At 32.4% G+C, this 24,689-nt stretch overlaps 1 protein-coding gene across 1 annotated transcript; it reads right to left on the reverse strand.

The window, feature by feature from the left end:
* Positions 1-229: 229 nt before the first annotated feature.
* LOC127702834 (uncharacterized) lies at positions 230-22,361 on the reverse strand. Its single transcript, XM_052207136.1, has 11 exons — positions 22,346-22,361; positions 21,713-22,042; positions 19,766-19,894; positions 18,753-18,851; positions 12,911-13,012; positions 12,376-12,572; positions 4,751-5,000; positions 4,261-4,320; positions 1,628-1,867; positions 1,171-1,236; positions 230-354 (listed from the first exon to the last, which is right to left on the reverse strand). Exons 1-11 carry the CDS (start codon positions 22,359-22,361, stop codon positions 230-232), a joined length of 1,614 nt encoding a protein of 537 aa, XP_052063096.1.
* Positions 22,362-24,689: the final 2,328 nt, after the last annotated feature.

Consider the following 24,689-nt stretch of genomic DNA (forward strand, 5'->3'; position numbering starts at 1 on the left):
ATGTCAGCCTATTTTCGTCGATGCGACTTTTATTATATTCGGGCGTACATTATGTACACTCGTTTAGGTACACTGACCCTAAACAATTTTTGGATTGGATTAAGCGCTTATGCGTGCTGATAATTCAACTTTCGTGCTGAACATTCTCATTTAGAAGTTTTTGTTTCCAGCTATTTGATGAAATTTATTAAAATTAACGTCTAGTTAGTCTTGTTTTGGTTCCTTGATTTTATTTTATACTTACAACTTCCGTTGCTTTCGGTTTACTTATAACATGCTTAATGATGCAGCCAACACTAAACAACAGAACTGACCCACCAACACCAAGTCCAACTCCAACTAAAATGGTTGGCACTAGAAAACGTAACATTTTAAAAACATGAAAAGATACATTTAAAACACGAAAAGATACATTTAAAACATGAAAAGATACTTTTAAAACACGAAAAGATACACCTAAAACATGAAAAGATACATTTAAAACACGAAAAGATACATTTAAAACATAAAAAGATACTTTTAAAACACGAAAAGATACACCTAAAACATGAAAATATATATTTAAAACATGAAAAGATACTTTTAAAACACGAAAATTTATATTTAAAACAAGAAACGATACCTTTAAAACATGAAACGATACATCTAAAATATGAAAAGATATATTTAAAACATGAAAAGATACCTTTAAAACATAAAAAGATACACTTTAAACACACACACAAAACGAAAACAACTCCTACTTTCATATTTTATGCGAGAAATTATACATACTATTGTAGTGATTTCCAGTTTCGTGTTTTATTAGTTTGAAACAAGTACAAAACGATTATTTTTACTTTCTGTTAGTTGTTTTTCCATTCCATCATTAATGATAATTTTTATACGTATAGATAAAAATACATTCTATTGCAAAATGCAAGCTCTGGTGATAGGAGCTTTTACTTGTAATTCGACTGATCAGAATTGAGAATTAAGAACTCACAAGTATGTTTAAGCCCGTCACACGCTTATATGTGGCATAAGGAACATAATGTCATGAACTTCAACAGTGACCGTCTTTGATAAAGTCTTAGCTTTTTAGTCTCTTTTTAAAACAACTCTGGTAGTTTCTGTTCAATTTAAATGTAAAGATTATTTTCTATAATATACATTTATGTATAAACTTACAGTCAACATCCGTGAAACTAAAACTAAAGGGCTTCTTAGAACTATCACTAGGTTGCTTAGATGTACCTGGAATATCGTAACAAAATGTATAGAAATAATCATCAAATGCAAATATTAACGAAAACAAATTATTAAAAAAAAGTTCAAAACAACAATGATAACAGAAAACTAGATAAAAAAGATGAATGAATTATTTGAGTTTTTGAAAAAAAATATTGCATACGAGTCTGACACTAGGAATCAATATCAAAAAGGTCTCAATGTGACTGAATTGAAAAGTATAGTGTAAGTGATGTAGCACCACCAAATCTATTGGATGCACCGCTCGTCTAAAATTTTATATGAAAAAGAAAAACAAACCAAGAAAGCAAGAACTTTTAAATTTTGTATAAAAAGTTACAGCTCAATTTTTAAATTTCTTACATTAACAGAAATAACCTCCAAAATTTCGACTTACTTGTTCTATTGTTAGTCATGAGTAATTTTGTTTTTGTTGTACTAGACGGACTTTTGTGTACCAATGAACCCAAGCATGGATTTATCCCACATGCATTTGTTTCCAGAGCACCACCTTGACAGTTTATACCACCGTTCGACGGAAATGGATTTGAACACGTTCTGTTTCTAAATCGTGTTCCTCCACCACAAGATTTAGAACATGTACTCCAAGATCCATATGTACTCCATCCGCCATCAACTGTCAAAAAAAAATTTAGTTTCTAGTACATAAAGTAACATAGAACGTTTTTGAAAACTTCAAGCAACCTATATACTTTTAATTTATCGTAATCCATAATCATCCCATAGCGATTATACCGACAAATCAAGACTGTCTTTAAAGGCTTTTGAGTACCTTAGAAACTGCATAAACCATTAGAGAAGAGTGAATTGAAAGTGGATACCATAAAATTCGAAGATCTCTTAATATTCATACAGTCAAAATCACTTTACGCATGCAATTGTTTAAAAAAAATCTGATTCTCCAATCTTTACACAAGTATTCTTACTCTGAACTTAAACATATATTTAAGGAATAAATCCTCCTTCATTAAAAAAAAAGGTCAACGATAATACAAATATCTTCTTTAGAAAGATACAAATCACAATTAATAAAAATCATTTTTATTCTGACAATGTTCTTTAACACTAACATCATAAAATTACCCGGTACTTGATTCCATTATTGACAAACTATGTGTCATGTTTTATTGATGTGTTTTTTTTGGACAGAGAGTCGGCATTCTTATGGGAACCAAATATGTACCTCCCCCGCGATCTTTGTCATTTTATTTTTTTGAGACAGACTTTATACAAGGGCTTCTCAAGAAGTATACAAAAAGGCTAGGGATATTCCTTAACTTCACGTTCCTATATACATGTAGATGATGTCCTTTCACTGAAAACAATGGATAGAAGATACCAAATATGGGCAAAATAAAACATAAGTCGAAGAAAAACAGACATCACTATGACCAAATGAAAAACCTCGGAAAAGGAAACAACAGGCCACAAAACACTAAGCAGAAAATAAAAGACTAGGCAATACGGGTCCAACGGATGACGTCACAGTTAGAAAATGACCATTTCTCCTCTCTCAATCGACCCTCATGGTCCATTTCTAGTTGAAAGTCAAATATGAACCGGACATAATTGTATCTGTGGTATCCTTTATTTCTAGAGGGTTGCGTTTCCTATAAGGATTGTCTGATAGAAAGTTGTTGACTAAAAGGAAACTATTGAACGAATGGTTTGAAGTCATCTCTTGAACATTTTTACTGACATCAAACATTTTCAGTCTAATATTTGCGAGACATAATTTTTTTCCTAGTAGCATCTAAATTATTGATTTTGTTTTGTTATGCCTCAATTCCTTGTGATACATTAAAGATCGTCCTAATAAATCTTTTGGTGAAGTTAGAGGGAATATATATTTGGTTCTACTAAAACAAAAGACTTACTTTACCAGGAGGAACGTTGAAAATATGAAACATTCAGAAGTCGATTTGGTTAAAATGTCAAACTTTTAAATAGTAACTTTTTTGGTAAAGACGATGAATATGTTTTAACTATCTGCATTACGATGGACATCAGTTGTTCACGGGTCCTTTCGGGTTTATGTCTTTACTTATATCAAATATCATCAAAGATTGATACTGACCAACATGAAAGCCCAGTTCTTTAATTTCAGATTCTGCTATGAACATGATGCACTTTTAAATAGCGATGAATTTCAACGGCTGAATGAGACTTGTCACCGGATTCGTACTTGCCGGAGTAAAAAGACGGTTGTCAAATGTGGAGCAGGGACTGCTTACTCTTCCAGAGCACCCCAGTTTTTGATGGGGTTCTTTAGTTTTCTATGTGGTGGTTTGTGAATTTGTACGTCTTTTCGTCGTTTTTCGTTTATTGTCATGTTTTTCTTCGACTTATGAGTTTTGAGTTTTGAATGTCCCCTTGGTATCTTCCAAATTGTAAGTTTTAATTCTGCTTCTCCTTGTAGCAAAAGCACAGTGTACTCAGTGCTAGAAGGTTAGTGGACTGACTTCCATAAGAGAAAACATCACCATGTCATCAATTCTACGTCGATATGTAGATCGAGCGTTACCAAATGTGTGTGTCAAAAATTACATTCAGAAATATTTCCCGAAGTTCTTCAAGTTCTGTAACTGATTTTTGCCGTTGCCAGATTTTACCCATTATGGATCCTTGAACATTAAAAAGTACCTTTGGTATTATATGGAAGACAGGACATCCTTACCGTCGATGAGCACCTAGTATAGTTCCGAGATTTTGGTGAGAACCTTTAGTTTTTATAACTATAGTTTAAATGTTTGCTTTTCGTATCATCTTTTCTCTCTGTTACTTCTGATTTCCCATTTTAGCGTCCCTGGGATTCTCGTTTAAAATAATGGTCGATATTTACATCAAAATATACAAAAGCACAATAATAAGTGGTGAAAAAATTAAGTTTTGAGTTAAATATGCATACAAACATTTTTGTAAATGAAATAAATAAATGAGAATAAGGATCTTTTTATCTACTAGTACTTTGATTATGGAACATTAAAAAGTTCTATCGACGGTTCGTACCTTTTGACTGCACACTTGAGACAACGGGAACAGATCTGGTGCTCTTTGGTACAGGTGGACCTACGAATGGTAACGATAAACAACTATATGCATATTATTAATAACTTGTGTGAAATAGATAGACAGTGTTAAACTAAGCAGTCAACTGTACATCTATGAGTTGTTGCTTATTTTACAAGTTGGTATATTACTTTATTCGGTGGAGAGTTGTTTCATTGGCAATCATACCACATCTTATTTTTTATATCACGTGGTTGGTACCTTATATTTTGTTGAGACAAAATATCCATTTTTTTCTCTCATAGAAACCCAATTTATTAAATGTACTTAAAGTAATTATTTCATGTTAGTTATCATTAAAAATATATCTAAAAAAATACACTACAATTATTTACTTTATATTCGTGAATATATAACATACATGTAAATGAAATTTATAACAAATCATATAACAAGCTTTACACGACATAGTGTGTTACAATATACTTACAACTTGTATATCTTTCCCATGTTTTAATCGAAAGTTCTACTTTATGTGATAAATGCTGAGTATTTGCCTGACCCCACCATTTATCCACCAGCAACAGTGCTCCAGACGATGTGTATGGATACCAAAACCTAACGGTCTGGTTGGAATAAGAAATCACTATTCCGCCAAAAGAGTCGTTTCCGTTAACATTCTGTACCGCGCCTGAGCCATGAAATATAAAATTCTTACTTCTACCGTCAAGAGCTCTGATCTGTAAAGCGAAAGAAGAAAACAAAAATCAAAAATAGAATTTATAATTATTCATTTATTTTATTGCCGAATTCGACAAGGTTCCGGATTTTTTGTAATATCTCATGAGCAGCACAACGGGTGCCACTAGAGCAGCATCTTTCTGGCACACCAGAGGTCATACCTATTTTTATGTGGGATTGCTGTTGCTTAATTTTTAATATTATGTGGACTATTTTTTATTCTTCTGGCTTTATATGATGTATATATATAGTCTCAATCCCTCTTCGATTTTTAATTTTGATTGGTCCTTAGTATCGTTTCACTTTTACCATGAATCGATTTTAGTATTTTGCAGTATCTATGCTAATTGTTTATTGTCATATCTGGAAATGTAGATATCATTTCGTATACAGGCATGTTTTATTACATGTATATGTACAATTTTTGATGTGAACAATTTATATGTTACGTACGTGTTGACGATCATGCATTATGTTTAAAAGATGATCACGAAACGATGGTTTGTAAATTTGGTAATCAGGGAAACGGACATTAATCAATTTTCTATTGTATTATGCATCATTGTCGATTATAAATCACTAATGGAGAAATATTGGAGTAACACGATGTGTGTTATTGATTGATTGATTGATTGATTGGTGTTTAACGCCACCTTCAAAACTATTGTACTATTTCGTGGCGGTCAGTTTTTTATTGGTCGAAAAAGCCGGAGTTCCCAGAGAGAACCATCGACCTTCGGTAGGAAAACTAACAATTCTAGTCAATTATTAAGATTGGAGTCGAGTCCACCTGCCCCGTGCGGGATTCAAACTCACAACCTCAGTGTTGATTGGCTAGTGTTACAGTAGTTCGACTACTTAGACCACTCGGTAGACTGAGGCCAGATTTGTGTTAGTAGTTGAAGTTGAATTCTTGAACACATCAGTTCTGTACCGGTATTTGGCGGATTTTTTTATGGCTATAATTTTAACCTTTTTTAATTTCTTTTTGGCCTAGGCATGGGTTTGATAGCAGCTTTTGTGTCTTCTTATTTTTAGCATATATAAGACCATTGCTCACAGAAACAACAACTCTTTCAATTACTGTTCGTTTGCCTGTCTGCAATGGTCACGTCCAGGCTATGAACATATACCAGCATCTCTTAATGTAGCATTTGCTGCTGATAGGGCACCAGCTTGGTTGCGCGGGATAGATTCATGTCCGTTTGACTGTGCAACATATATAAAGAAGTCACGTCCAACTTGAGAAGTTGAATCCTAAAGGTGCACATGCTTTTCAAAACAGTCGGCATTCATATGGGAATCAATTGTGCTCTCTTCATACCAAATATTTCGTTTATTCATACGAGACAGATTTCGTATAATGGCTTCTAAATAAGAATGAAAAGATAGATGTAAGGATGGATTGGTGTTTTTCGTCCAGTGACAAATATTTAACGCATATCAAGACGAAGACATGTTAATTTGATATGAATATGTTTGTGTACACGCTTAGTCGAATTTTTACGTGCTAACTCACAGGGTAACATTCCACAGGAAGACATGTTATACAATTTGGACACATTATTCTGAGTACGAGTCGACCGGTGTTGGTCTACTCCTGGATGCTGCGTGCTTTGTGGAGAGGCAGCAAATACCAATTTTCAAGTCTTTAGTTAAACCCGATCGGTGGCCGAACCCACACCATCCTCCACTCAAGGCAAACACGCTACCGCGAGATCACACATGGCAAGTAGGATGAAAAGAAGCACACGCATACAATCGCGTCTATCCTGTTGAACTTGAAATAAAGGATTCCAAAGATACAGGTATCTTTATATATACCTATAGACTTGCACCTAGTTATGAACAGTGAGGGTCAGGTTGGGTCGATAACTTCATTTATAAAAAATATGACTTAAAAAGGGACATTAGCTATACGAATTAGACAATAAATACAATCTCAAACATTTATAAAAGCGGAATATAGAATTAAAATTTCGCTATTGGCAGTCAATTGGGTTCAAATTCGTCAAAATAAGCATTAAAAAAACATCGCTGAAGTATTATTGCATGGCTTACAAGTCATTATGTCAACTCATTTGAATCCGTATTCATGCAAACTTTTGATTTGACCTTTGGTGGAGATGGTTTATGCGCATGTCCTCATGTGGTTCGTTCAATAAAAAGAAAAGAATGCCAACATAGAAAAGTGAAACAAGGGAGTTACCGGGAATAACCATTTTGTTGACAAATCCAGCCCTGGCACAAAAAAAAAATCATACTTATTTAAATAACACGATGATTTACATATGTTTTAAACCTATAACTTAAAATCAAACAAACCTAGAAAAATCCGATTGCATGTGCTCGCTGTCTATTTATATTTAAATGTATATTTATGTTTATTTCGGGCTATATGATCGTCGACAGTTTGCGGAGTTCATCTCGATGGATAATTAGATGGCGTCAGGTCTAAAAAACGTTCGAAATGATGATACATTATAGGGAGCGCCCATGCATTGTTAATTTTTTTTTTTCAATTTACTTTTTTTGTAATTTGAGTATACGTTTTAGTATATTATAAATAAAATATGAGAATTTTGATCAAATCTGTGAACATGAATTTGACCCTTGAAATTCCCCATTGTGAACTTTCCATTTTTATAGAAACATTTCGGCAACACTGGTTGTGCATTTTTCTTGTACATATGAATCATTTCCTTTGTTATGATGATATCGAAGAAAAAATGACGGGATTCCTGTCAACTATTGCAGGTTGACTTGATGAACAAATATATTATAACGTCATCTTATTCAATAAAGTAAACGAAATCTCAACAATTCAAACATTTTCCGCGATGGCATATGCATTATGTGGAGAAAAATTAAACGTCTTCTAATTTTCTCGGCTCTTATGTCTTTCTTACGGTGGTACCAAACACCTCGACTAAAATTAATTTGGCTCGTTTAATTTTCATAAAATTTTGCCAAATATTTACTTTGACCCTTTGACAAAAATATAAACAAGTTGCTTTCTTCAAAAAAAAGAAAAGCAATACGTGAACCTAAGACCGCTGACTGCCGGGTCACCAAAAGATTGTTGCTGAATTTGTGTTTGCTTTTGAATTGAAATAATTGACTGTGATTAGAAGAAGTCAGTTAAATGTGTATATTTACATCTACTATTTGAACATACATTTTAAAGCTAGACTATTTTATTTAGTACTTGGGAATGTACATAATTTATTTTATCTATCATATCTTCATATTTTGCTTCCTGCATGGACCTTCATGTTCTCAACTCGTTATTGAAGCTGTCTGTACTCATGGTAGATGTTAATTGTATAGACAAATCTAAAGTCCAATTTCCATATGCAATGAAACCTGTGGCATGCAACTGATTGGGACATCTTATAAAGAGATTTTTTTGGTCTAATAAAACATCTCAAATCTTAAGGATTTACTGATTTTACTTAAATCAATTCAAATATTCTACAGGGAAACTTGGTTTTGCCGAAGAATATCTTAATCAGAAATTTTATGAATACCTGTACATACCCTCAAAATAACCAATTTATATAAAAAAAAGTATGTAGATATAAAAAGATACCAGAATTTAAAATGATGTTCGCCAGACGCCAGTCTATAAACAAGAGGCTCTCAAGAGCCTGAATTGCTCACCTGTATTTCAGAGAAGATTTTTAAATGTTAGCAAACTTGATGAACAAATTGTGTAAAATTGTCTTTAAAGGGCAATAACTCCTTAAGGGGTCAATTGACCATTATGGTCATATTAAATTTTTTGTAGATCTTACTTTGCTGAACATTATTGCTGCTTACAGTTTATATATATCTATAATAATATTCAAAATAATAACAAAAAACTGCAAAATTTTGTTAAAACTACCAATTCGGTGGCAGCAACCCAACAATGGGTTGTTCGATTCGTCTGAAAATTTCAGGGCCGATAGATCTTGACAAATTAAACAATTTTACCCCTGTCACATTTGCTCTAAAAGATTTAGTTTTTGAGATATAAGCCAAAAACTGCATTTGACCCTTATGTTCTATTTTTAGCCATGGTGGCCATGTTTGTCGATGGATACAAACTTCGGATACAATTTATAAACAAGATACCCTAAGGAACATTTAGTTAAAGTTTGAAGGTAATTGACCCAGTAGTTTCAGAGGAGAAGATTTTTAAATGTTAGCAAACTTGATGAACAAATTGTGTAAAATTGTCTTTAAAGGGCAATAACTCCTTAAGGGGTCAATTGACAATTATGGTCATATTAACTTTTTTGTAGATCTTACTTTGCTGGACATTATTGCTGCTTACAGTTTATATATATCTATAATAATATTCAAAATAATAACAAAAAACTGCAAAATTTTGTTAAAACTACCAATTCGGTGGCAGAAACCCAACAATGGGTTGTTCGATTCGTCTGAAAATTTCAGAGCTGATAGATCTTGACCAATTGAACAATATTGCCCCTGTCAGATTTGCTCTAAAAGCTTTAGTTTTTGAGATATAAGTCAAAAACTGTATTTGACCCCTATGTTCTATTTTTAGCCATGGCGGCCATGTTTGTCGATGGATCAAAACTTCGGATACAATTTATAAACTTGGTACCCTAAGGAACATTTAGTTAAAGTTTGAAGGTAATTGGCCCAGTAGTTTCAGAGGAGAATATTTTTGAAATAGTTTACGACGACAGACGACAACAGACGACGACGACAACAGACGACGACGACAGACGACGGACGACGACGACAGACGACGGACGACGACCGACGCCAAGTGATGGCATAAGCTCACATGGGGACCTTCGGGCCCCGGTGAGCTAAAAAGCATCAGTGACACTCGAATGAAAAAGTTAAAAGGCCAAATAAATTACAAAGTTAAGGAATCTATTCCTTGGGTAGACAATCCTTAGCTTTTCGAAAAGGTCAAAGTTTATTATAGGACAGTGACTCAAAAAAGAAACAAAAGAGAAACAGCTAGAGGTCAGAATACCGTAAGTAATGATGACCGTGCATGAAAGTCACATGTCAATCTCTTACAGCCGTGTCCTAAATTTAGATAAGAAAAACGAAAATGCGCATTCACGAGTGAAATTAGTATTATTGGAATTTTTGAGAACGCTGTACCGATAGTGTGCGTTTGAAATGTGATCTATAATGTGCATGAATCAAGACGCCTGTAGGATAGTTGGGCAACACAGTGAATACAATTTTTAAAACCGTACCATAGTACAAATATGTAGATGTTATAAGGAAAACTATTAAAACAAACGAACAAAAATAGAATTGAAATTTTATAATAAACATACGTTCCTGTTAGTAATTTTTTTCCGAAAATTTTTGATATATATACATGTAGTATTAATAAACACAAACGTCAAGTATTTACGGACGGACATTTTATTTATCATATGAATCTATTTTTAAATTCTACCATTCCACTTTATGAATAGATAACTATACAAAATATAAGCAAAGACTTATAAATCCATACTAAAACTGTACAAAAAAATTAACATTATGATAGTACTTAATTAAATTTTGTTATGATTATTGTAAATTATTATTACGTTTTTTTGTGAGCTGCAAGGATTTAAAATCTTTGTGAATTGAAAACACACAAGTATATTTATTCCCGTTTGAATGGTTCTAGTAATTTTTTGGGGCCCTTTATAGCTTACTGTTCGGTGTGAGCCAATGCTCCGTGTTGAAGACCGTATACTGTGACCTATAATGGTTTACTTTTATAAATTTTGACTTGGATGGAGAGTTGTCTCATTGGCACTCATACCACATCTTCTTATATCTAATTATTCACGACCGTTTAAAATTCAAATATTTAATTAATTTATCTTACTTTCCGTTTTATGGATATATTACAATACAAAAAAAAAAATAACAATTACTTATAAAACCTTACTAAAACGGTAGGAAATAATTAACGTAGAAATATGATTATTATTTTTTATCAACATTTTTTTTGTATGATGCAAGGATTTATTCAGATTTAATTATTATGCATGTTTCATTCACAAATGAATATTTAAAAATACCAAAGCAGAGTATCGTGTCATATAAATACTTATTTCTTAATTGCAACTCTGAAAATATTCTGACTTCAATTTAATATTTAGTTTCTACAGTATATATTTTGTATATATTTCTTTGATTTCTATTGAATTAATTAAATTGAAAACTTTTGATAATAATATTATCTTTCTGTTTTCCATCTAATATACACATTTAAACCAGAATGTTCTCTCCTTAGTCTATGATGAAAATACACACGTGGTTAAATCTTCAGACATAATTAGTTTACATGGGTTGCGTTCAATAGTGTAGCTGCTACGTAGTGCTACGTAGATTTTTGTCTATTGAACGAGTAGCTAGCCTAGCTGCTATCAATATCTATGTAGCAGCTAGGCTAGCTACACGTTCAATAGTCATAAATCTACGTAGCCCTATGTAGCCGCTACGATATTGAACGCAACCATGTTATCATGACAATGCACAATACCACGTTATAATTGACCTAGATACACACAGTGTACAGGGGTCGTTTTAAAACAAATATAATTGCGTTGTCATAATACTTGCTTAGAAACTTTCACATCAAAGCGCTTATAAACATTCACTTTAAAAAACTCATATGTTTTGTGAAAAGGCAAAAAGGTTCTTATATTTAAACGATTTATTGACTGCAACCTAGCCTTATTGTTTACTTTCCTATTTACTTTGATGGTGTAATGTCACGTGGTAGCCTAGCCATGAACTGGTCCGCCGTTCCATCTATAGCTTCAGTGTAGCGATAAGTGAACACAACAGGGGTCCAGTTTAGCCTAGCCATAGAGGACCGTATCAAAGACGTAGATAACTACCTGTATAAATGATCGAAAACTTTCGAGATGTTCCGAGAATTTTATTCCGACTTCCGGCCGAGAGATATCGAGTGGCCCATAGACACATCCAAAACTCGCCAATATATAAGCGTGAACTCCTCAGGGAGTTCACGCAAAAATTCAAAAAACTTGAACCACACACTTTATCGGAAAAATTTCATTGGCTATATAGCAGTTTGACAAACCCTAATTCTGATCATCGAGAAGCTTGATATTTCCTTAACAATAGAACGTGATTAAAACGTTCAGCTAATTTTTACAGAGTTATCTCCCTGTAGTGTTATGTACCACCTTAACGTTATTGATAACCATTCTCCTACCTGAGAAGAACTTGCTTGTTATGTTTCGCCATAAGAGCATGTGGTTAAGACAAGGAACAACTGCGTTTGATTTTATATATAACGGTAGTTTGCTATCCTCCATGCCACAGATAAGTATCACACGAAAATGCAAGACTTTTACTCACTACTATATCTATTAGATTGTTTTCTGGGTCGACAAGCTGGTGTAGGTTCATGCTAAATGATGTAGCTGGTAATGTTACTGTTTGTTTGAAATTACTCTTAGAAGTAAGTGTTTTCCATGCATATATTTTTACAGAACCGGACTTCTGAAGTTTTCCTTTATTGTCACCCCATCCATCTGCAATGCTGAATAAACCACCTTCAAATATATACAATATTTACAGAGATACCCAGTTTACAATGTGGTAGTTAGGGAATTTGCATTTACCACACAGAAATCTCTATAGACATCAAAGAAACCATGAACTTTCAATTGATCTCCAGAAAGAAAAATGGGAAGAGATCACCGAGTAATGATTAATATTGTGTTAGTTATTTGTTTTAGATTATGTTATTTTTTTGTTTAGTTTAGAATTAAAACAAGACATAAAAAAATGATATGAAGAAGTTATCAAAAACGCACCCGAAAAGAAAATAAAAAACAACAAACAGGACAGCATCAAAATACATAAAAAGCTATTCAAAACACTTTCATACCTCGACCTCCATTTGGCGCCCATAATCTAAATACAGTGGTATTGTAACTGTATATAACTCCTCCCCAGTCTGTACCCGTCGGATTGGTCTGCATAGACGAACCTGTTCAAATAAGTTTTCAATAAATAGTATTTGAGCTCTGAAAGCTCCTTTAGTCCTACAAGCCTTGCCCACCCTTGGTAGTACACTAGATTTACTTTATTCTAAATAATACTTTTGAAAAACATGATTTCACTTTAATAACAAATAAATCATATTTGTCATAAAGTTAAGTATGAATTGGTTATCGCTTATATATTATATCTATATTTAAAATACGATTATATATATAAACAACAAGTTTAATAATGTGACAACTTTATAATAAAGCTCCCCGCACCGATACTCAAAAGCATCTGCTATACATGGCAAGGAGAACACAAAAATCTATATAAACGTAGTGCTAGAATGAGATATTTTTTAAGATGTAAACATCTCTAACTTCAGCCAGCGAGCGTCTGGCAATTTAAATTAAGACTCTCGACTCTAGAGGCGTGAGCATCAGTGGCAGCACTCATTGCTCATATCAGAGGGGATACACAGAGGTGTTTCATTTCCGCATACACAAGAATTGCGGACAGCTCAGCTGGATGGCTTTATCAGCTACCACACAGAGAACCGTAATCATTGCAAATTTTTTAACGTTATTGTCTATGGGGAATTATGACCACTAGCTAAATAAACGAATACTGTGTCTATTTTATAAATCTCTTATAAAATTAATAAATTATAGAGATCTCACCAATTTTTTAGCTTTGAAATGGTGTAATAAAATCCACTTTATCTTGATATTTACTGGTGTCCCTATCATGTTGAACGCCGGGTTCTCTTTTGGTTGAGATATGTTAAATTACGAGGTATACATATTTTATAAAAAATCATATTAAATTCATTTTTTATTGTAAATCAAATTAACAAATTATACAGTATTGGCAAATAATTTTCCTATAAAATGGTATAAGAATCGTCATTTTAAAATAATGTTTACTGTTGTCCCTAAGCATTTGAAAGTGAAACTTCATTATTTATGAATGCGATGTATATTCATTCAACTAAGATTGACCGTATTCAAAGACAAATTGGTCTTGTTATTTAGTTGAATTCTCATTTTTATGATGTGAACTTCTTTTCTAATTACATCCATCATTTTAATATCTAGTTAGGTTTTAAACAATATATTAATTTCTATTATACCAGAGACAATATGTCTCTGATTATACCAAAGAGTTCTTTAAACATCAAAATTTTAAAAGTAGTGTGGTATTGTTGACATCTTGAAGAAAACTTTGCAAAAAGTGTTTTTTTTTTCTTTTTTTTTTAAAGGGCTCTGTCTAATTAATCTTATTTTGATTTGAGTAAATTATATTATTATTATCAAATATTTGAATACACAATTGCATGATTGTATTATTGAAAAAAAATGTCTACGAAATCTGAAAAACTAAATTGAAATAGAAAAGAAAAGGTGACAACGTGCAATTTTTAATGTTATTCAAAACATACAAAATTTCATACAAGTTTTGTATAATGAAAAGGTATAGGGAATATTATTCTTATCATTATAAGAAATGATCAACGAAGTAAATGCAAGTATTTTGAATATATACAGTAAGATATCATAGCATGCTAGATATGCTATCTTTATGTTCTCCTTCATACATTAATCTTATTGTTTAGTACAAGGATTTGTATAGTACTATACAAATCCTTGTTTAGTATATTCATAAAATGTCGTTTAATAATACAAATGACGAAAAAAATCGAAGTCCTTTTTAAGAAAAGCTCCATAATTATCGATCTCAGCTAACATATAAACACGAATGTGTCAATATTTACATAGTATATTGTATAAGCGTCCCATGGTGCCACGGCAAATCCTTTCCGGTGCTGTTTCACTATTCAATACCATATGTTACTATTTTATCTTATCATTTAAGTATTATATTGAAAATATAGTAGTCCATGCACAAGAGCTTGTTGGGAGACCCCCTTTTTTATTTTTTGATATTAATATATAATTCCAAAATAGTCTTTTCACATCAACTTTTTTACCTTGTCTAAAGTGTTCAAACTCTTATCAATTCGATTTAACAATAATAATGTATGTATGTTGCCCTCTATTCTTATATGTTTAAGAGTATTCTACACATACGAATATAGGGTAACACATATAAACTAATTTTATAAAGTCAAAATAAAATTGAGATACGGCTGAAATATGAACGAATATTTTCAAATAAGATTAATTACAACAACAAAAAATTATAAAATTAACTAGACAAAGTGATGCCCCGCACTTCACTCTGAAGTAACTGTATCATAACAAAGATAATGTAGAACTTTATCTGAGATTTAATTAGTTTAAACATATTTTATTTGCTAAATATCAGCAAAATGGATGAGACACAAGTAAATCATACTTATGAGATTTAATTGTGTCTGGGAGACACAAATGATGCCCCCGCAGATGCAAAGTGTTATTTTAAAATAACTTCAACTATCTCCCAAAAGAGCAAATATTAAACCCTGACCACATGCACACCTTCAATATATGTACAAACCACTAAACCTTAAGGAGAAAGTCTGCGGTTTTATTTACTGATATCTATGTCTAATTAAGGGTAGTGAATTATGTAAATTTTATGTTCCTAGTGGACAGAAAAATATTACAATTTAATCCACAGGTGTTAATGATTTTAGGTGTTACCTAGATCAAATAATATTCAGCATGGAGTATACATCTGGCTTATACAATGTCAATATCGAATACATGTGACCTACCCATATCAAATAAAATCTAAAATTGACAGTAATGTACATCTTGTCATATTTATGATATTGCCTTTCTGTAGCTTTTATTTATATGTTTTATGAGATTTCAACCCTCCCTCTATACCTCTAGCCTATGTAGAATAAACAAAACACAGCAATACGCACAGTAAAACTCAGTTTAAAAGAAAGTCCGAGTCCGATGTCAGAATAGATAACAAAAGACACTTCACTAAGCAAAATGACAATGATACATGACAAATTAACTAAAGGACTATTTGCAATAACTGACATGCCAGCTCCACACTTCAATTAAACTGATTGAAAGATTATGTCTTCGTCATATTCATAAATTGTCTATCCTTTTCCAGAATCACGTTGAAGAGTTAAATGCTATTTTTTTTATATAAAACCATGGAAGTAATAATAATCTAGATAATACTCAAGCTTGCTTGATGTTGAAAGGATTTGTATATTGGATTTTCATCTAACTCAATTAAAAAGAAATATACAAGGATAGATCAGTTTGCCTGCGGCTTTAAAATGTTTCTTTTATTGAACTTGTTAAAATCAGAAACACCGACATGACCGATGATAAATTATTTGGACTATCTTAAAGCTTCCGAAAAGGTCGTATGTAGTATAAACAGGGTTACAAATTTCATACAATAAGAAATTTTTTTTTTTTAAAGTATTGATCAAGAGATATACATGTTACAGTGAATTTGTATAATCAGGGATTATGTAGAATCCCTGATTTTTCAGGGATTATGTAGAATCACCAAAATCATTAGTGATTATATATAATCCCTGAAAATGACCAGTGATTTTACATAATCACTGAACATTTATATAATTATTCTACAAATTCCCTAGTATGATTTCAGGGATTATCAATAATTCAAAGATCCTGTGTTTGATAAAAATTAAATAAAGATAACTTGTCGTTTGTGTTTTCTTATTCCTTGAAAGTTTAAGTGAACAGTAAGTATTTAAATTGTTTAAAGCCTCCTACCATCTCTTATATTTCATATAGATTACACTCTCTACATCCTTATACATTAACATAAGATTGGGGCTGGTGGGCATGGATCTAAAAAAATAACAAAACTTAAATATCTGACGATGATATGCAATCTATTTAATTTCAAGTTCATCATGGTTTACCAAGATCATTTATATGACAAAAAATGTTCAAACTGTAAATCCACAGTGCATTTTATTTGTAGTAAAACAAATGGCGAGGAAGGTTATGAAACCTCTGTGTGTATTTTGTGTTCAAATGAACAAGAAATTCAAACTGAGAGAACTGACGCAACTAAATGTATAGAAAAATTCGTAAGGGTTCCGCGGAACCCAGTGTCTCGCCTACTTTTGCTGTTGTCTATGTTTTCAGTGTGATAGGAAAATGCACACGATAGATTAATTTAACAGTTACTGAAATGGTTTATGTATCTAAAAAATGTTTTAAAAACTTTAACTGCAGACTGAATGTAATGTTAGCTGGAAAAAAAAAACTAAGTCCATTTATAAGTAATGTACGGATAAACAGGAAATAATTTGTTTTTAAATTTCTTTCTAGATACTAGCTTTTGATCATAAACAAGTTTCTGTCCAAGTTTGGTACACATCCAGGATAGTTTAATATAAAAGAAAGTTATTATTTTTTTTTAAACTTTAACCACAGAGTGAATGTAATGTTTGTTTTTTAAAATATTGTGCTTAATATTTTAATATTATATGCTTAATAATTTAGTATATTGTTCCTAACATTTTGATATGTTGTGCATAACATTTTAATGTATTCAAGGTTATCATTTTAACATATTGTGCTTTACATTTTACAATCTATATGTTTATAATGATGTTTTAATATGATTTTAAAGAATGAATTATTTAACTTTTATCCATTTTCTATATAAATGAAACTAATTCTTCATTTCAGTTATTCTGTATAATCCCTGACATTTTTTCTAGTGATTATACATAATCCCTGAAAATTTTAGTGATTATATATAATCCCTTAACTAACCAGTGATTCTACATAATCCCTGAACATTTTAGGGATTCTACATAATCACTGATTATACAAATTCACTGTAACATACATATATCATAAATATAGGAAATATAATAACATGAAAACAAACGTATCTCTTTTGAACCATCGTTAACAGAAAATATTCTTTCTACATCATAGATCATCATAGGGCATGCAAAACTTTTCTTTTTTTAATTTTTTCATTTCTATCGGCAATTTCTTCATCATTCATCTGTGTATAGTGTACGCGGGGTGTCTTTCTTAAATCCAACTGCGTTCGGAATTATCGTATATATAACTGCTGATATCACAAATTACCCTATAGGCATAACGTCAAAGTGACATCTATTGGCGGGGCGTTCGTTTAGGAGAGTTATCTATTCTTATCTACTGGTCACCAGACGATGAGAACAAGTGGGGAACCAGAATAGAAAAGTAACACGAGTTATCTCGCCTTGAAATGTCCGTAAGTTTTGTACATGCCAATTCCCACTTTTTTATAATTTTTTCCTACTTCCAACTTTTTTGTAATTTTTTTCCTACTTCCAACTTTTTCCTTTCTTTTTTTCCAGATTCAACTTTTTTTTACCCCCTATATCTCAGATCCCACTTTTGTATCTCCTATATACCACATCCCATACACGTTTCACCCCTCACACCAAACACCCTAGTCCATTCAAACACATCCTTCTTGTACGATAATCGAGGGTCTACCTGTAACTATGGAACGTAAAATGGCGTTCCATACACAATGTATAATTTGCATGATGTCATAAGGTAGATCATGATATATAATAAGAGCACCTATTTTTATGTAGGTGATGCTGCCATTGATGTGCAAGCACGAGCGGTATCGATGTCGGTAGTCGGAGACCTGATAGGATGAGGCTTACATTTGCTAGGAATCGAATTAAAAAATACAATATATATATATGTGTGTGTGTGTTTCTATATAATTTGTATTTAAAACTATAGCTGATGAAATAGTTTTACCAACAGCTTCAGTGATAAGACCGGGCTGAAATTTGACTTGAACTATTGCATAGTCTGGTTCCGCTCCTAATCCGTGGGATACTTCTTTGTAAGTGTTAGCTGCAATGAAAAAAAATAGAATTAAAACTATATCAAACATTCGTTCAATTAAGTTTGTTTATGTTGATTGCAGCTGGTAGTCTCCGTCGAATTTTATTTGAAACAATTATCTAGAATCTTATTTACATATTGTATAGAGACTTGCTTGTTCGCCTCTTAATATCATTTTCGATTTTGTAGCTTATTTCGTAGTTGTCTTAGTTGCGAATACCAATAACTTTCATTTAATCGTAGAATATGCTATCCTGTTGTGTAAGTTACTGAAATGGCTGCGTTTCCAAAATACAAAAACATTGGTAAGTGAAATTCTTAATATAAAATATATAATGAACTCTTCACACGTTTGTATTCATAATTCTTAAAGCTGTTGCAACACTTTCATATTGTATTACTTTTTTTTTTATTTTGTCCAGTATCTTGTTCTTACATTTCTTCAAACTTTTAAATTATATATGACAAAAAATTGTAAAATTATTTAAGAAGAAAGTTCATCATAACTTCTTCGGGTGCAACAAGTAAGAGAAGAAAAAATTAAATTTTATTTACTTATCATCAAACATGCATTTTAATGCTCTTGTTTTGCCATTTTCCTTATAAATTTAAAATGTACATCGATATTATTTGGACCTCATATCGTACAATGGTTAATTCTGTTATAAATTGACACTTGAATACAATACAGATTACACTCGTGCTTGTCGATGGCCTTTCTGTTACCTCCTACCAAGTGTTAAAGGGACAATTTAAACACTTACAAAAATTTAACATCATGAGAGAAAAAAAGTAAAGTGACTTGCAAAGCATTCTTGTTTTAAAAATATATCGCTTTAATTATACCAATACGTACTTATACTTATCAATACTTTTTATACTTATCAATACTTTAATATTTGACAGTGAAAAAATCTGCTTACTTGTTGTGTCCATGGGTATCCATGATGATTCAAAATCAGGTTTAGGGAAGTTATTCTTCCCCCATGCTCTGATCCTGTACTCAGCAGATGCTTCACTCTGTTGGACAGGACCAGACCAAGCACTTCCTCCTTCAAAGTTACAAAAAAGGTGTGAACGTTTTAATTCATAATAAGTTCACACAATAAATACTATGCTGAACCAAAGTATCAAAAGAAGGGACGAATTGACATATCTAACTCAAATGTTAAAATATGTGTCCCCCTCCGTAAATAAAATATACTCTCTTTTAATCTTGTTTATTCACCGCTGACCTGATGTAAGAATTGTGGACTGCAAAGTTCCTGTGAGTATTACTTACAAATAATCAGCGCTTTTGCACAATGCCATTATAATATTTGCTGCATCTATCGGTCGATACATTTTCTATAGTCTAGCTTCGTACATACATACGGAATGCTGACATGTTCCTGTGACAGTCTAAGTTGACAGTCTAGCTTCGTACATAAATACGGAATACTGACATGTTCCTAGGAGCGACAGTCTAGCTTCGTACATACATACGGAATACTGACATGTTCCTGTGACAGTCTAGCTTCGTACATAAATACGGAATACTTACATGTTCCTGTGACAGTCTAGCTTCGTACATAAATACGGAATACTGACATGCCGAGTCCTGTGACAGTCAGCAGCAAAAGATATATGGTGTACGTAAGAAATATGTTTCTATTGCAACACGAACTGAACTTTTCTCCTAGAGTGTTAGGCTTGCGTAAAATCATAAAATGTTTAGATAAATTTTGATGTGTTTTTTTTAAGTTTATTTACTTTTCATTATTTGCGAATTTTAATCAATAGCTTTAAAAAAAATAAATGGAAAATCTGTCCATAGGACACAGATGATGCCCCCGCTTGCATATAACGTTAAAAAGGGACATAACTCAAGAACGGTATTTAAAAGTGCAACTTCCAAAGCAAGGTTGTCCGATTGATTGTCGAGTTTATGAGCTATATACGGTCCTTGCTTGGAAGTTTTTAAAGGTGACACAACCCAAATTCGAACTTGATCTGTGTTTTGTAATAATAAGCATTATGTATGAGTTTCATATAACATTTGGTTGAGGCAAACTAAAGTTAGAGAACGGAACTAATTTTGGGACGTACAGACGGATTAGGGTAACACTTAATGCCCCCTCCGCCGCGGCGGGGGCATACAAAGTTTAATCAAAAGAGGACAATATTTTAAGTACGGCAGTCCATATAAGAATCATGCAAAATGATACTCTTGGATGACAAGCCTACGAATGAAACTTTTTGATATCTTATTGAGGATATAAAGTTATGTTGAAATTCATAAATATTTTTTATATAAACCATTACCATGCGAGATATAACTTCTATAGAATGCATTATGAAACTCATTATGAGGGAAATAACTCCAAAATATCGTATAGAACCTATTATAAAATGGATACCAATAATCTGTCCTGATTAGGCAGTAAATGGAAAATATTACTCATTTCGTTCATCTACACTTATATTGCAACTGATTGAAAAAAAACAAAACATTTGTAGACTTTCATGGAGTGTATCACAAAATTCGGATATTGCAAAATTTATCAAATGGACAACTACAGTGTTTACTACGTGATTATTTTGTAGATGTGGTATTATCCGGAAAGCAATCCCGATAACTACGCAAAATGAAACCAGGGTTGTGTAAATATGATATTATTAAAAAGTGTTTCATCGTTTTATGCTCTATTTGCAAAATAAATCTGTACAAAATCTTATTAAACATATGTATAAAAATCCTATTTCAACAACGGATTTTCAATGACAATGAATCCAATCTATATGAAGACTTACAGCAAATCCTTTTGAAATACAACATCCTCGTATTTGCAGACCTCGTGTTTTTAATCATTGGAAAATAAGTTATGTACCTGTATAAATCACCTTTCCAACATTATGTCCGTCATGTTTATTGGGGGCAAAAACGACCACTGCTTCGTCATTGTAGTAAAACACAAGTCCACCATAAGGACTATCTATATCGTCATCTCTCTGTGAAGACCCTAGTCCAGAAAAGTAAAACTGTCTTTCCGGCCTATTGATTCCCGGTCTTACTTGAACGTCAACTTTGATAGGAAATGTCCCTATTTCATGCTCAATTGTTTGCTGGGTTGAAACTTTGTCATGTGCTGTTATTGGGTTCCATGATGGACTAATGAAATATGGTTTTTGTAAACATGTTGTCCAGTCGGCTTGCGATCCTGTCAAAAAATTATGAATAAGTTTTGATTTATATGAAATGTCTGGCTAGTCAGTAAAACAGTAAAACTATCGCAAAAAGAAATTAAAAGCGACAATCTCTTTTTTTCAAAGTTGGTCAAGGCGTCTACTTATATTTCATACATGTATATTAAAAACTATGTAACGAAGGTTTTTTTTTATCAAATATATGTAGCAAGCAACCAGCGTCATTATCAATTAAGCGAAATTGACAATTAGTTCATTGGAAGTGACACACTATAGTTTCTATAGAGTTGAAGAATTGGAAACATTGCATTATAAACCTCTTAATTTGGTCATTCATATGACAAATCAAATGCAAGCGTTTATAATCACACTATACAGGAATAAAACCCCGAAACCCACCCTTTAATCCAAATTGTTGACCCCAAACATAAGTGTTGACGCAACACTGACTGCATGTGACGTAGGATACAAACTACATGTCGAATTTGTTGTCATAGTTATTTGCTGTACGAAAACGTGTATGTAGTAAAGTGACTTCCGTGACAGTGTTTTTTATGAAAATTCTCAGTCAAGGTTTCTATAATCAGACTATATGTTTGCAATCATTTGTAACTCATTATCGGATAATCAAATTAATGGCTTTGGCAACACAGAAACGCAACGAGAGTATGTTGCAAAGTTGGATATTGTTATCCTTTTGGAGCACTTTTCTAACTTACTGTAATATGAGAGTTGGTCGTACTCAGCTTCCAGGTTTAAGTGTTTTTACATGTGCTCATGTATTTTTAAAATTAAAAACTATTCAAGTTGTGGCTTGTTATCCCTTGATGATTACCTGGGCTTTTGAAATCCCTTGATGATTACCTGGGCCTTTGAAATCCCGATACTTTGATTTTTAGTGTGGCTCTGGTGCTCCTCTGCTCAATACCATATTAAAGCAGTAGAGGCATTACAGCGAAACATCTATTTCGAATACCGAAAAAAAAGCTTGCTGTAATACAAGGTATATATAGACATTTAAAGGTTTTCGGAGGGCATCATAGATGAATATTCTTGTTGAAATGTGTTTAATAAACATTGCTTACGTATCTTAAATTTTTTGTTGGACTTTAAAAGTTAGGCCTCCCCCGAAACAAAGATGATATTCTAAGTTGCGCAGGATAAATTCTGGTAAAACTGTAAATTAAACAAAATCATAATGGATGTTTTGGTCAAGATTAAAGTGTAACTTTTTTGAAGTAAAGAAAAAAAGAGGAATGTCAGTTCAACATGCAAAACATGGAAGAGGACAAAATCTAACATTGAACAACAGACAAATATAGGAGTTAAAACAGTCGGAACCGCAGGCGCATGGACTCAAACATAAATGATTTCAGGTTCTCTTATAGGTTAAGCATCCTCTGTTTCCACATGCATAGCCAATAATGCGCTCACATATATTCATACAAAGTATCAATTGCAGCCTTGTGGAAAGTGCGAGAAGATACGAAGGGGATAATTAAAAAACCGCAATGTCCTAAAAGACAAATAACACCATGACCAAAGAAAATAAGGCCACGAAAGCAGACTACAAAACACTGCACAATAAAACAAAGATCGAGAAACATGTTAAAACAGGTGAACATGCTCCTGAGGGGTAGGTTGCTTCTGCTTCATCAGTGGCACTGTGGCCTGTCGTGTCAAGTTGTTTATGACAAGTAAACCCCAACAACAAGTCACATTTGGCAATATCACAAACGAGGAAAAGAAAAATGGATTAGCTGTGGGAGGACATGTAGAACATATACCTGGTCATCTGTGACATAAATATTCTATAACCGTTACGATCCATCAACCAAATCATGATGCATCCGTAAAAGACTTCAACTTCCTTGGTTCAAGGATTTGTATAGTACTATAGTACTTGTTTCAAGGATATGGCAAAAAATTGTAATATCAAATGTTATATAGTTGTGGATTTTTGTAGTAAGTTGTGACACTTCTAACACAAAAGCTATGACCAAGTTTGTGATGTCGATCATATAACTTTTAAATTGATTCTTCTATTCGTTTTTTTTGCTAACCCTGTTTGCGCAGTTTCGGGTAAAAGGTACAACTCTGTTTGTGAAATCGCCAATTTAAGAACATGCTCTGGTATATTATATCAGATTAATTTGTTAGATAAACGTCACAGACTGGGACAAATAGCATGGTTCAGGTACTACTCAAATATGGAAAATTGACGATACGAAATCTGGAATTTGCGCGTTGGTCAAGATTCTTGTGTTGGGTCGTTCATTAAAGCCAGTTGTTAAAAAAAGAAGAAAAAGAAATGAATCAGATCTTATAGAATTCGAAGTGTTGTTAATTTGAATGCATTGAAATCGACAAAATAAGAATAATAAGAATAGAATAAGAATAAGAATAAGAATAATTATTGCTCCAATAAAGGGCCCTTGATGGGCAGCATGACATTCATACACACAAAACAATACATAATGATTTGTAACAAAAACATTTATTTTATATTGAAATAAAATATGAAATGTTCATATAGTTATAAAGCTACATATATTTCTTTATCTTACATAAATCATGTACATTTTATTCCAGGCAGGACCAGAACCATAAAATCATTACAATAATCATCGTTATTATGTATACTAATTTATGTTTCGTCTA

The sequence above is a fragment of the Mytilus californianus genome, unplaced genomic scaffold (assembly GCF_021869535.1).
Source record: "Mytilus californianus isolate M0D057914Y unplaced genomic scaffold, xbMytCali1.0.p SCAF_5, whole genome shotgun sequence".
Taxonomy (NCBI): Eukaryota; Metazoa; Mollusca; class Bivalvia; order Mytilida; family Mytilidae; genus Mytilus; species Mytilus californianus.

Coding starts and splice junctions, on each gene's coding strand:
- LOC127702834 (XM_052207136.1), bottom strand. Junction 19,895..21,712: donor TGGAAAGGTGATTTATACAG/GTACATAACTTA, acceptor GTAACTTTGAAG/GAGGAAGTGCTTGGTCTGGT. Junction 5,001..12,375: donor ACAATCTAATAGATATAGTA/GTGAGTAAAAGT, acceptor TTCGCTTTACAG/ATCAGAGCTCTTGACGGTAG.